This window comes from Hyalella azteca, unplaced genomic scaffold, assembly GCF_000764305.2.
Source record: "Hyalella azteca isolate HAZT.00-mixed unplaced genomic scaffold, Hazt_2.0.2 contig3701, whole genome shotgun sequence".
Lineage (NCBI taxonomy): Eukaryota > Metazoa > Arthropoda > Malacostraca > Amphipoda > Hyalellidae > Hyalella > Hyalella azteca.
In genome coordinates this window covers 26,197-39,779 of record NW_025933942.1, presented here as the reverse complement: position 1 = coordinate 39,779, position 13,583 = coordinate 26,197, and the positions used below count along the sequence as shown (strand labels likewise).

General features: G+C 36.7%; 1 protein-coding gene across 1 annotated transcript; it reads left to right on the top strand.

The window, feature by feature from the left end:
* The first annotated feature begins 6,532 nt into the window (after nt 1–6,532).
* Nucleotides 6,533–13,545, top strand: LOC108669249. Its single transcript, XM_047879741.1, has 10 exons — nt 6,533–6,811; nt 7,064–7,298; nt 7,635–7,896; nt 8,469–8,544; nt 8,908–9,026; nt 9,669–9,856; nt 10,843–10,886; nt 11,126–11,142; nt 12,166–12,412; nt 13,330–13,545. Exons 1-10 carry the CDS (start codon nt 6,624–6,626, stop codon nt 13,481–13,483), a joined length of 1,530 nt encoding a protein of 509 aa, XP_047735697.1. The 5' UTR covers nt 6,533–6,623; the 3' UTR covers nt 13,484–13,545.
* Nucleotides 13,546–13,583: the final 38 nt, after the last annotated feature.

Below are 13,583 nucleotides of genomic sequence, written 5' to 3'. Positions count from 1 at the left end.
CTGTCACGATCTCTTTTCATAGTATTCACAGGACTGTCCATTGCTGGAAACAATGCAGAAAACCAAGATTAAAATTTATCTGATTACCAGTAATCTTAGTATCTTACCAATAATATCTTACATAACTGCATTACATATTGCCTTTGAAATATTGCTGTTTACCAGTAATATTTATCAGTTATAGACAGACAGGGATGAAGATAAAGAATTATGGAATGGAGAGTCATATATATACATGGATACACTTTAATTCAAAGAATCATGAATGGAAGCCAAACTAAATGAAATGAAAGAAGGACCATTCAGAAGATTTGATCAAGTTTTAAAATAATTTACCTTTCTTTAACTAACTGGAGACCAGTTAAGACTGCCTACAAAAAAGCCTCTTGAAAATAAGACTGTATAGTTACCATGAACTTTAAGATTTCTATAGTCAAATGCTTACTACATAGAGTTGGACACACAGTAACTATTTTTGCAACAAAATAAATTTTCTTTAAAGATGCAGCTGAGACACCGGATGGCAGGAAACTCAAAACTGCATGTAACTGCAATAAAAAATCTGGTCAAACATATTTTGAGGTTTGACTAAGCTTTATTGCCAAAAAAAAAATGCTCACAGAAATTAACAAGAACATTTCTCAATTAGCTGGAATTTGATGATTTTTAGAAATTAACTACAGACCTAGCATGTTAATATGACCTAAAATTCTAATGGTCATCAAGCCTTCAAGATCATCACAGAGGAGACTCAGCAGTGCTACAGCCGTCTCACATTTAACACACTAAACTAATCAGAAGTGCCAGATTATTCTTGCTCAATGTAGTGAACAGTTCCTTGGACCAGATACATACAACATGCTTGACCTATTTGTGTATGAAAACTAATTTGTAAGTTGATCTAGATAAAAATAGTTTAAAGCTATTAAACATTTTTGAAGACAAAATGTAAATTTGATAAAAAAAACATGAAAACAATAAATAAAATTGTGCAAAAATAGTTCAATTTGCATTTTGAGAATGTGTAAAAATTGCAGCTTGTGCCAATTCAACCATAAATAAAGTTTGTTAGTTTAGTTGTCACATGTTTACTAGTGCTTCAGCTGTTTAGCTATCTTGCACTGAAAGTCAAAATGAACATCTCCAACAGGATGGAAGAACTCAATTATTGATAGTTTCTTAAAATTAAACAATCATTCATCACCCACACGGGGTGGAAGGTCTCAATTGTCTAGCTTGCTGAAGCTGGCACAAAAGAAGCAGCATTAACATCTCAAAAAGTTGCTTTAAATTAATTAATTAATTGCTTTTAAAATTCTATTATTAAGGAATATTTAAACACCTCCCCAAAACATCAAATGAAATCAAATATGAGCTTTCTTATTTAAGTAAATAATGGCAAAATGATATTACCAAAATGTTCAATAATTACTAATACTACATTTTTTTCTTCATAATTTCACATCACTACAACTCATTGAGCATACCATGCAAACCACTGTGCAGAAAGTGGGTGAATATTGAAAGATATTTGGCAATGCATCTGCAGCAAAATTTATGCCTTTTGAAGATCTTGCTGACACATTTGGATTTAAATTATTGCACATGAGAAATAACTTCAAATCTGGAAGACTGCACATGCACACAGTAAGGTTTCCGGTACCTACACCAGAAGGATCAGGATGCAGTGAAGCTTGTCTGGAAATCAGTTGTGATATGTGTAAATGTTGTGGTGTGTGGATAGTAATGGATGCCATAAAATGGGGTAACTTTGACTCCCGGGGTAACTTGGTCCACTTTTTGTTTTTTTAACAAAAACCCCCAAAACTCAAAAACTATTTGACATAGAAAAATTTTGTCAATAGGCATTAAAGGCCTAATACTGAGGCTACGTAACACAATAGAAAGATTTAAAAAGTTTGCATATCTAATAGGTTAAAAAATTAAAAATGTGACCTACGAAAAAGAGCTATTATTTAAAGCCTATCGGAGTACCCTCTCCATTTTTTATATTTTTTGGCAAAATAACTCCAGGTTTTGATGCATTGTAGTAGAACTCTTCTAGTTACATATGCAAATGAAAAATTTTAGGAAAGTGTCATAGCTTGAAAATGGGGGGCGCCACCCTCCAATGGGGGATCTTTGACCACCTAATGTCAGCCCTGACGGGGTAACATAGACCGGCTTGATAATTAATTTAAAATGACCATATATTACATTTTATGTTTGATACACCTATTAATGTATTTTCTTTATGTTTCAGACTCTACAGACTCTAATTATTGTTAGATATAGAGTTTAAAAAGTATTGACCTTAGTTCAAGATGCCTAGGATCTACAAACGTCCAAAGGGGGCTTGTACCTACCAGAATTACAGCAGAGATCTTGTTGATCAAGTAGTGCAGAAGATCAAAGACAAGGAAATAAGTTTGACAAAAGCTGTGAAGCAGTATGGCATCGGCAAGTGTGTTCTTTTCAACAGAGTGCATGGAAAAACTGTGCTTAGTCCTGGACGACAGACTGTTCTCTCACAGGTAGAGGAGGCCCTTATAGTGAAGAGGACACTTCAGTGCAGTGACTATGGCTTCTCTCTCCAACCAATGGATTTACGCATCATAGTCAAAAGCTACCTTGATTCAGAAGGGCGCACCGTTCCCATGTTTTCTATGAATTTGCCAGGCCCAGACTGGGCCCAGTCCTTCATTAAGCGGCATAGTGAGATCAGAAAGAGAGTAGCCAATGATACAGGTAATACAGGAACAGTTAGCTATTATGTTTATTTCTTTAAAATATGTTCAAAAAATGGGAATTTTTTTGCTAGTTGTGTGTTCATTGCTAATAAGTTAATATTGTATTCCCTGTACAGGTACACCAGCAGGCACACCATCAAAGGTGCAGAAAGAAATACCCTCTCCTGGTTCTGGGACTCCTACAGCAGGTAATACATCTGACAAAGTAAAACCCACCCCTACCAAGAAACTAAAAGCAACTGCTCCTATCAGTGCCACTGTTGAAGGATCCTGTACCTCAACAATAACTAAGAGCAGGGCACTTAAAGTGGGTAGCTTTGTGATTACCAAAGTCGATGTCAACAACAGCAGTGACAAACATCAAAAATATTTAGCTACTGTTGATCAGTTTATTGAGACTGAGGTGTCTGTCACATTCCTCCATGCAAGTGAATACAAGACTGTATTTACAGTGGCTAAAGATGACACAGCCTCAATGGAGATGAAGGACATCTGTGAGATTATTGATGTGCCTTAAAAGTTTAATAGTAGAGAGCAGTATGTGTTCAATGCTGCTCTTGATGTAAGTCTGTAGGCATTAGCTTAGGTCAGTGACTCAGTCTTTATTTACGAAAGAAACATTTTTTATGTTTATGAAAAAAGTTATTACATTTATGGCAGAAAGTTATCATGTTTACTTACAAAAGGAAGTTAGTGCATATATTTACAGAAGGAACAGTTAGCTATTATGTTTATTTATTTGAAATATGTTAAAAAATGGAAATTTTTTTGCCAATTGTGTGTATTTTGCTCAAAAGTTAATATTGTATTCCCTGTAAGTGAAGATAAATAAAGTGTATTGTTAAATACTTGAAAAATTATTAACATTAGGGGCAACTTAAACCAAGATGAAGATGGGGTGACTAAGAACACCCAATGGGGTTACTAAGACCACCCAGTCCACACTCAGGATGATGTATGTTTTTGATGAATTTTCCCGCGCATTTTCACTTTTTTTTAAGCTATTGCTGTGCACAGTTGGCGCAATGTAATGAAAATTGATTATCTTTGCACATGTGTTCGCGCAATCCCGGCCATCTTTATTTTAGAAGAAATTTTCTCCAAAGTCATATGGCAACACTGAACACCGTCTGTTTACATTTCGTATGTATAACAGCCGCAGTTTACAATTACCGTACGTTCCGTATCCGACAAGGCGGACAACCGGAAGAGTCAGAAGTAACCCGGACATGTCTTACATTTTATTATTGACAGTTCGACTCGCATAGTCAATATACTCGGGTATATTGTCGACTAAAATAGTAGAACTATTTTAGCTTTCTAAAGTACGGCGCACGACGCATTTTTTTTACCAATGTAGTACGGCGCACCACGCAGGTCGTTAAAATGACAAAATAAATTCCCGCGCACCTGGCACATGTTCCTGACCATGGCACCCTGACTCCCAGTCAAAGATACCCCAAGAGCTGGGGTAAAAAAGACCATCGATTTTTTTTTAAATTACATCAAAACTATGAGAGGCAGGAGCCAGCAATTTATGGTAAGTGAAGCTAGATTATAGACCTATATTTTGCAAGTTTCAATTTAAGTTTAACTTATCTAGTAAAAAATGGCATCATTTTGAAAAAAAGTGGTAAAAGTCACCCCATTTTACGGTATACTATAAAAGTTGCTTGCAGCACTTTCTTATTAAAAATTACTCGGCGACAGCTTTTGAAAATAGCTGGCGATGCTTTGGGCTAAAAAACATATCTTAGCAACGCTGCTTGCAGCCTTGCACCATCTGCACCCTGGCATGCAAATAGGACAATTATTACGTACTACGTAGTTTATTTGAACAACTAAAATTGCATAAGCGGTTTAGCAGTTTCAGCATTTAGTAGGCCGTGGGCCTGTTGCCAATTCTCAACATTGCAGAACATTCACAGCATTTTGAAGTCTCAAACTCGCAACTCACTGCTACAATTCAGCTGTGCTTAACTGCCTGGCCTCCTTGCCAATTCTGACCAGAAACTGGCATGCACAGAGCTGGGATCAAACCCGCGCCTCTCTGCTCCAATCCTGGTACTCTGAAAGTCTGAACTTTAACCACTGGGCACTGGGCCACCCTACTGTCCCTGCCCACTAGTCGATTCAACTTGACTCGAGTGCCCAACATAAAATGAAAATGTTAAACTCTTACAGCAGATAGGCTATTTGCATTACTTTCATAACCACAGTGAGTGATTATGTGATAAATCTTACATGTGAAAGGTCTATGGTTGAAAATATTGTTCATCTCTATAGATTAATTTAAAATATTTTTGCAATTAAATGGAAAATTGGGAATACAAAGTATTAATGCCATTATTGATGCGTAACAGCGCAAGTAATGACTAAAAAATCCACATTCAATTAAAAAACAACTTCCAGTCATCCATAATGACTCAGCATTTACCAAAGGCAAAATGAGAGAATGTGAGTCGAATCACAAAGGCAATATTTTGAGCAAAGTCAGCATACACTATTTTTTAGAAATAAAATAACAAGGAATCATCATAGTTTGGATTTTTGAATGAAAGCGAAGGATCATCTGACTTCTTAGAATAACTGCTGTCCTTTATCAGTTTATGCAAACCTAAAAAAATTTCTGCTACTAAAAATTACCTTTTGTAAAGCAATCAACTACCTATCAACGTACCCATAATCCACACGTGCGACGTGCCTACGGCCTAATGGCATCAGATTCAGAGTGAGACTGAGGACTCGTCAATGGTCAATCCGACAATAAAGTCAACAACAAACTGAACAAAGTTAAAAGGCCCAGCAACGGTGCCGACTACTAATTTCATTAGAATTTCCTCAACCTGCCGCTTCGATCTCGTCAATAATACTGCCTCTGTAATATTCTTCTTATCATAAAATCTGCTGTAAAAGAAAATCAAAATAAATGAAAATTGTAAGCGAACTTATAGAAGGATCAGTGGAGTCTCGAGTCGGTCTCAGCTAGTCAGCTGATAAACGGGCGGAATCTAAACCTCTCAATTGTCAAAAAGTCGGAAAAACAGCTGATCTGCAACCATAACAATATCATTTCGTCAGTTGCGTTCGTAGCGAAGGCGCCTTCACAACTTAGCTCTGAATTAGTAGAATTTTTGTCGATATCAGTGACAGACTAAGATGTTCCATTTTTTAACAAATTGATATTTAGGTTCATTATTTATTTAATGCTCAAGCTACTCTCTCCCTGCAAGTATTTCAGTTTTCTCATCTTGCTCATTCAGATTTCAGCCTCATTGTTGTTTTACTTGGCCTTGGGTTTGTGTTGTTGGTGTAACCGTGTAAGTTGTAACTCTTGTTGTTTTTGGAATTTGGGTGGGCAACTCGCCGCCGACCGACCGGCAAGCGTGTTGAAATTATAAAATATTTTCCTTGGTTTCATTTGTTTATGAATATAATTACTTAAATTAGCTTAAACCCTTAAGAGCAAAGTTGTCAGAATGATGGCTGATATTTGTTGAAGATAGAACAGGAATGGATGATCTGATGATCATTATTATAATGGAAGAAAATCTGATAAAAGATTGTCTTCATGATCAATTGATCATTACACCATGAAGGCATGAAACCATGAACTACTTTGAGAGCTTCCAATAATTGAATAAATTATTGTATCATGCTTTGTACTTAGGCACCTGACAGCCTGACAGGCTGACATTACATTTTTTTCTCATACAGGTTACAGTTTTCAGAATGTAAAAACTTTTCAAGATTCTGTACACATTATTTGCCAAACTATCATTTTAAGTATAAATTTTTATTATAATCTTTTCAAAATTTTCCTCATGAATTAGTTCTAGGCTTCGAGACTCCTATGCTTTTATTTTGTTCAGAATGATTCCAAGTGTGAAAAGACTCTGGAGTAAGAACAAGGAGCCTGTGGAGCCTCCAGATTATTTTTGTTCTCTTGCAAATGAAATTTTGATCAAAATTTTCTTGTATTTGCCAACACGAGACCTTATCAATGTGGCACAAACTTGCCAGCGCTGCATGGAAGTGGCCCATGACAAAAGTCTTCTCAAGTAAGCCTCTCAAATAATTATTGCTCACTTATAATTCATGAATGAAAGTCATTTTATACAGATATATACCAAGCTCAAGAGGAGGAGAGTGGTAGTATATCAATTCAACTCTCTCATAATTATATAGGTAGGTACACTTTTATTGATTTATATATATATTTTTGTCAATTCATTATATTATATTTCTTACAATTTATGTTAGTTATTTACCTCAGGTGATTGCTATTTTATCATGTAAATATATTTCCACAGAACAATCAACTTACGCTCATGCTATGGCTTCAAGTGGAGTGAGCTGAACAAATTCCTGCGTCGCCCCAGTCGCAAACTTCTCATCCAACATGTACATCTGGACAACTGCTACTGGCTTGATTGGTCTCATGAGACCAGGTTCTTGAGATCTTGTCCTAACTTGCAGACTCTCACTCTACTGGGAGTACCAGCAACTTTCACTCAACTTGTCCCCATTTTCAATGCCTGTAAACATGTAAGCCTTGACATGCTTTTATGGTAGACCATAAAATGGATTAGTAATTTATGCTAATATCAACATATTAGCATGAATGTTATTTAATTACTATTCATAAAATTTGTATGATTTTCTTTATATTAGGTTGAAAGTTCCTAATTCAGTCATTTGCTGAATGGCATTGATGATGTAGGGAGACTGAGCAACTTTAAATGAATACAACCTATTGATTACTATGTTAAAAGTTTCTTATTTTTAGAACTTGCTCTTAAATAAAAATAATTTTCTGTGATTTCATTGTTTTGAGCCAAGTTTTCTGAAATTTTGATTATCTGTTCTGCTCATCTTGTGCAGATCACTCACCTGGCTTTTAGTTACAATGGTCACGTTGATGACAATGACTGCCGCAATGGCATCCTGAGCCTGAACAGTATGGCTGCCTTTAGTACCATCAAGAGACTTGATATGACGCTGGATGTTGACAGTTTACTGCCACCTCATCATTTCTGGGACTCCTTTGACAATCTTGAAGAACTCACACTGATGTTCACATCAAGACTCAAGAGCAGGAGAACTTACATCTACGAAGACACTTTGTTTTCCTTCAAACCTAGAGGTATTGGTGACAGTCATTAATAGATTGTATAATTCTCTTATTGTTTAGTGAAACATTTAATTCCACAAATAAAGATCAATATGCCAAATTATATATTACCTGGAGTCAATTTATTGCCAGGAGGCTGTGTTGTTTATCATTCCTATCTGTTCTTATTTGTTCACTGTAACTGCCTATTTGCAATAGACATAACCCAGTGCCAAGTGTTATTTTTTTCACCTGGCTCTGTTGCAGAAATTTATTAACTGAGAAGTTGGGCACCATAAATTCTATTTCAACCCAATCTGACCTCTCTCATCCCATTTAAAAGATTAATTCGTTCATGTTAGAATTAAGTCCAGTCATATTTGAGTTATGTTGTCATATATCTTTATTGTAGATGAATGTAGGCCTTGTTCATTTGATATTATTTCTAATAAAATTTAAAACCTTGAAGCTTCCTCCTTAATCAAGACCACATTTAGTGCATAACAATATCAGCTTGATGCAACTAGATTTAGTTTTCATGATGTGGTAGCAGGGATTTATAAAAAAAATCAACTAGCATAATTAATTTCAATATCTTTTTGCAGGCATTGATGACAACCGTCTTCCTAAACTACAAAAATTCACAACAAATGACATGGCTGGAAAGCTTCTTGTGTCAACGTAAGAAAAATTCTGCATCCAAACCATAACTTTTGTTTTACTGATATTGCACATCTCTCATCATTTTTTTAAATTTTCATTGTTGCTGTTTTCGAATGTGCGCAAATAAACTGCTTCTGTATATTCTTATTTTTTTGTATTTCATCACGTTCTATCATTTGAGGGTTGTTCAAACTTACAAGGCCATGTGTTTCAGTCTATGTATCCAACCTAATCTAAAAACCTTGTATCAACCATTATCATTACATTCAACTGAATTTAATTTATTCCAGCTTTTTCAGACATGTAAATGGACGAGGATTTGTGTCCAGTTCCTGGTATGGTTTGAAATTCATATATCCCTTTATTTCAATGACAATACAGGTACGGTGCAACTGAAAGGCAGCAGTTTGCTGACGTCCTTTTCAACAGAAACTTGGATCGCGCTTTCTTGGCGCGTTGGACTCGAAAAAGAAATCTCTTGAGTGCCAGCGATCACAACGGTGAGACTCGTTATAGTCTTTAGAACTTTTCACAACTGGTGGAGCCCGTTACAGCCCATATCACTTTCACAACTGGTGGAGCCCGTTACAGCCCATATCACTTTCACAACTGGTGGAGCCCGTTACAACCCATAACACTTCTCACAACTGGTGGAGCCCGTTACAACCCTTTAAAGCTCTCACCGCTAGTGGGGCCCATTACTGACAATACTTTCAGCTATGGAATTGGAAATAATTGAAATTACAATATCTCTTTTACTGAACTACAACCTCTTGTTTATTTGTAATTGTCACGGAAGGAATGGGCTAATGAAAACTTATCTTGGCAAACGTTTCTGCATAAACCTTCAAATATGAGAAGCTAATAAGACTTCCTAATATGCTATGAAAATTTGAATTCAATGAACATAAACCTGCATAACTAAAAGTTGATTGAAGTTTGGTTAAAATTTTTGCAAGGGAAATCATTTAACTGAAAATTAGTCAATTTTTTTAATTAATCTATATTTTAACTTGATATTGAGTGCCAAGAACCGGAATCTTTAGATGATGCAAATCTGAATTGTGTAATGGAAGTTAAATTATTTTTACAAAGCACTGAAAATCAAAGCACGTTTTGAATTATTATGATTCCGTTGACAGGAAACCGGTGTGGAGGCCCCAGCTGTGCCATCCTGTACCGTGCGGTGCCTGGGCTAACTCCATGGAGGGCGCTGCAGCACCTGGGGCTCACGCTGGAGCCTGGCATGGAGCTCACCAGCCTGCACACTATCCTGGAGAAGTGTCCCTGGATCACCTCCTTGGTGCTGCTCATGACCGACCCCCTGCCTGTACGTGTAACTCAAAACTTGAATTAATGTATTCAAGTATTATAATGTATCAAGTGTGTATAATACAAATTATAATATATACTTGATACATTATAATGTAGCAAGTTTTGTATAATATACACATATAATACTTGTTATATAATAATATATATTATAATAAACTAGTATTATATAATAATATATATAATACTAGTTATATTATAGTTATATGTAGTTAAGTACGTAGTTATTTTGTAGTTATAAGTTATACCTATGTATACTATAATGTCTCAAGTATAATTAATGTATAATTATAATAATGTATCTTTAAACGCGGGGTGACTTATACCGTTTTGACATTTAAGAAATGTAAACCATGTACTAAAAGAAGTACATGGTAAAATTTAGAACGAAAGAAGTACAAAAGAAGTACATGGCTTTAGAAAATTGTGTTGATAGCTCCTGAAGCACCATAAGATAACCTAAAAATGCAATAAAGATACAGATTTTATATATATTTACTGCGTATCACGAAAAGGTTAGCACTAAAAACGGTACAAGTCATCTCGTTTTACGATGCACTTGCTTATATTTCTCAATTTCTCAATCTAACGATGTAAATACTAGCTATTACATTGAAATATCTTTAGCTATGGAATCGTCCAATTCGAATACTATTTAGTGAATTAAAGTATCTCGGGTATTTTTCAATTATGAGATCCTCAACAGTTGAAAAGTTCATGCTCCAATGAAACGTAGGTAATATTAGAGGAGAACCTTACTGTATTCAATTCGTGTGATATGAAGGACTTCAGGCCATGCCATGCCTCTTCGAGCCATTATCCCGAATGACTTGACATAATGAAAACAATATTTTATCATATTTTAATGATATTTATTCATATAATATAATGATAAAACAATATTAAATCATATTTTAATGATATATTATACATATAATGAATAATATAGAAGTAAACAATATAATGATTAATGCTGCGTGTCAGGGGGATGTTGTGTCGGAGATGGTGAGCAGCAGCGTGCCGGAGCTGCAAAACAATATTAAATCATATTCTAATGATATTCATACGTATAATATAAAGAATATAGAAGTAAATAATATAATAATGAATGCTGCATGTCAGGGAGATGTTGTGTCGGACATCGTTACTGCGTCGTGATGTGGGAGACTGTGTCGTGATGTGGGAGACTGTGTCGTGATGTGGGAGACTGTGTCGTGATGTGGGAAACTGCGTCGTGATGGAAGTCTGTACGTCGTGGTGTGGGCAGACTGCGTCGTGGTGGCGGTCTGTACGTCGTGATGGTAGTAGTGAGTTAGTATGCTTCGTGGTGTAGGTATGTTTTCTTCACTGTATGCGTGTGTACGTCTTTGAAATTTTAATCACAAAGTTCTATACATAAAACTAAGATGGCTAGGGTTGGAAATGCGTTGCTGGCACTGATCTACAACTACACTTCTAAGGTTCCAAGTGTTAGGTGTTGAAGGCTCAAGATAAAGCGAGACGAGGGTGAAAAATAAAGTGTCATGTGGGACGGTTCTTGGTCCGGTCCTCTTCATCTTTAACATTGCCAATTAAAACACGGAAGTGTGCCTTGCATTTACGTTGACACTTACGGGCGACACTAGGACGCTGATGATGATTCGGACTACCTGCTGGGGGATGAAAGAAAAGCTTTATGCAATGTGCAAATATAATTTAATCAATTACTGAATATAATTTAATGGAACAACTAAACTAAATTTAAAGTACTGAGATGCAGGTCTTATTTATTGATGAGGATCAATCCTTTCGTGGCCTCGAAGTATCAATGTGTATCCAGGTTACGTTCGGTCTCCAAATAGCCGCAATAAATGCAAAGACGACTTCTAAATTCTAAAAATCAACATAGGAACAAATGCGAAAAATCCACTCGCCTTGTCGTACGTTACTGCGCGTGTCACAGGACATCAGGAAATGTTAGGTACTTGGGAAGCTAACAACTTATTATGTGCTTATAAATGCATTGCAAGTTACAAAAAACTAATATGTTCCGATCCCAACACTCCCTGAAAACATAATAATTTAATTGGCGTTCAGTTCATTTTCCAGTCTCGAGAAAGCATACAAAATTGCAGAATTTTTAAATGTTCATGTTAGGAGCTTGCTATTAGCGTTCTCAAGGCGCTAATATCCCACTTTTATTTCGTTTTTTTTAACATGACAGTGTTAATGGACGAGTCACGTGTTTCTATATTTCTACACACTAATAAATATCATCGAATTTATCGAATACTGCCAGTGGACTGATGTTTTCCTCATCTTGAGCAGCAGACGTCACGAGAACAAGCAGCTGCAACAGCTCCAAGAATAATAGCTCCAAGAGCAGCAGCAGCAGCAGCAACAGCAGTAACAGCAGCAACAGCAGTAACAGCTGTCAGCGCAATGGCTTCAAAAAATCCCGTATCGGCATCACGGAATCTGAACCTCCGGACCAGACGCCCCTGGGTTGCGCTTTGGCCGCCTCACCTCTCCTCACCGACCTCGAGATCGGCGTGGCAGACGATGATGTCACAGGGTAAACACCATGTACTTCTCTCTACCAAATTCTTTAACTCTACCAAACTCTTTGATGGCATAATAATATATAATATTGTATAATAATATATAATATTAGCGTCCAGTTATTGCAAGATAAAGCGGTCCTCGGCGGCCTCCACTAACTTTGATTGCTTGTTATGCTGTGATGTACTTCAACGTATACCTACATTTCAGGGGTGCATAAGAACAGTATTTATGGTGGAGGTGAGGCTAGTTTCTATGAACGACTTAATGTTTTTGTATCTTTTATGTTGGAATATTTTTCTTATCTACTCATAAATCTATGAAGTTTACTGTGGTTGCGCAAATGTTCTGACTTACGTTTTTTTCTGAGTTTTATCATGTAATTGAACAATTCACCGTTTCTAGATTTGTCAACAAAGTCTGAAACATTATATAATCTTCGGTAATTCTGCCATCGTGCATTTCCATCAATTTATAATGCACATCTTACAAATTTATTTTCTCTCGTCTCTCTTACGTTTTTTTCCTATCTCTATATCTTGATGATGCAAAGTTAGTGTTACAAGATATTTTTTCCTGTCTCTATATCTTGATGATGCAGAGTTTGTGTTGCAGGAACCCCAGCAACATTCGGTGTTGCGGGAGCCTGCAGAGCATCTCTCAGCTACGGTGCCTGACAAGACTCAGTCTGCACAACCTGCCTGTCAAGTCTGGCAACTTCCTCTTGACGGTCTGTAGTGTCTGCTTCCGTCTGTCTGTCCGTCCGTGACCTCAAGTTTTCGTCGACGAGAAAATGCGCTCTCTGTCACTCACTGCAGTGAGTACTGAGTTATATTTTTTCCTATCTCTATATCATGTTTTTTTTTTAATTTATAAGTTTCCTATTTTTTCCTATCTCTATATCATGATGATGCAGAGTTTGTGTTACAGGAACCCCAACAACGTTCGGTGTTGCGGGAGCCTGCAGAGCATCTCTCAGCTACGGTGCCTGACAAGACTCAGTCTGCACAACCTGCCTGTCAAGTCTGGCAACTTCCTCGTCACGGTCTGTAGTGTCTGCAGCCTCCCTCTTGACGGTCTGTAGTGTCTGCAGCCGTGACGGTCTGTAGTGTCTGCAGTCGTGACGGTCTGTAGTGTCTGCAGCCGTGACGGTCTGTAGTGTCTGCAGCCGTGACGGTCTGTAG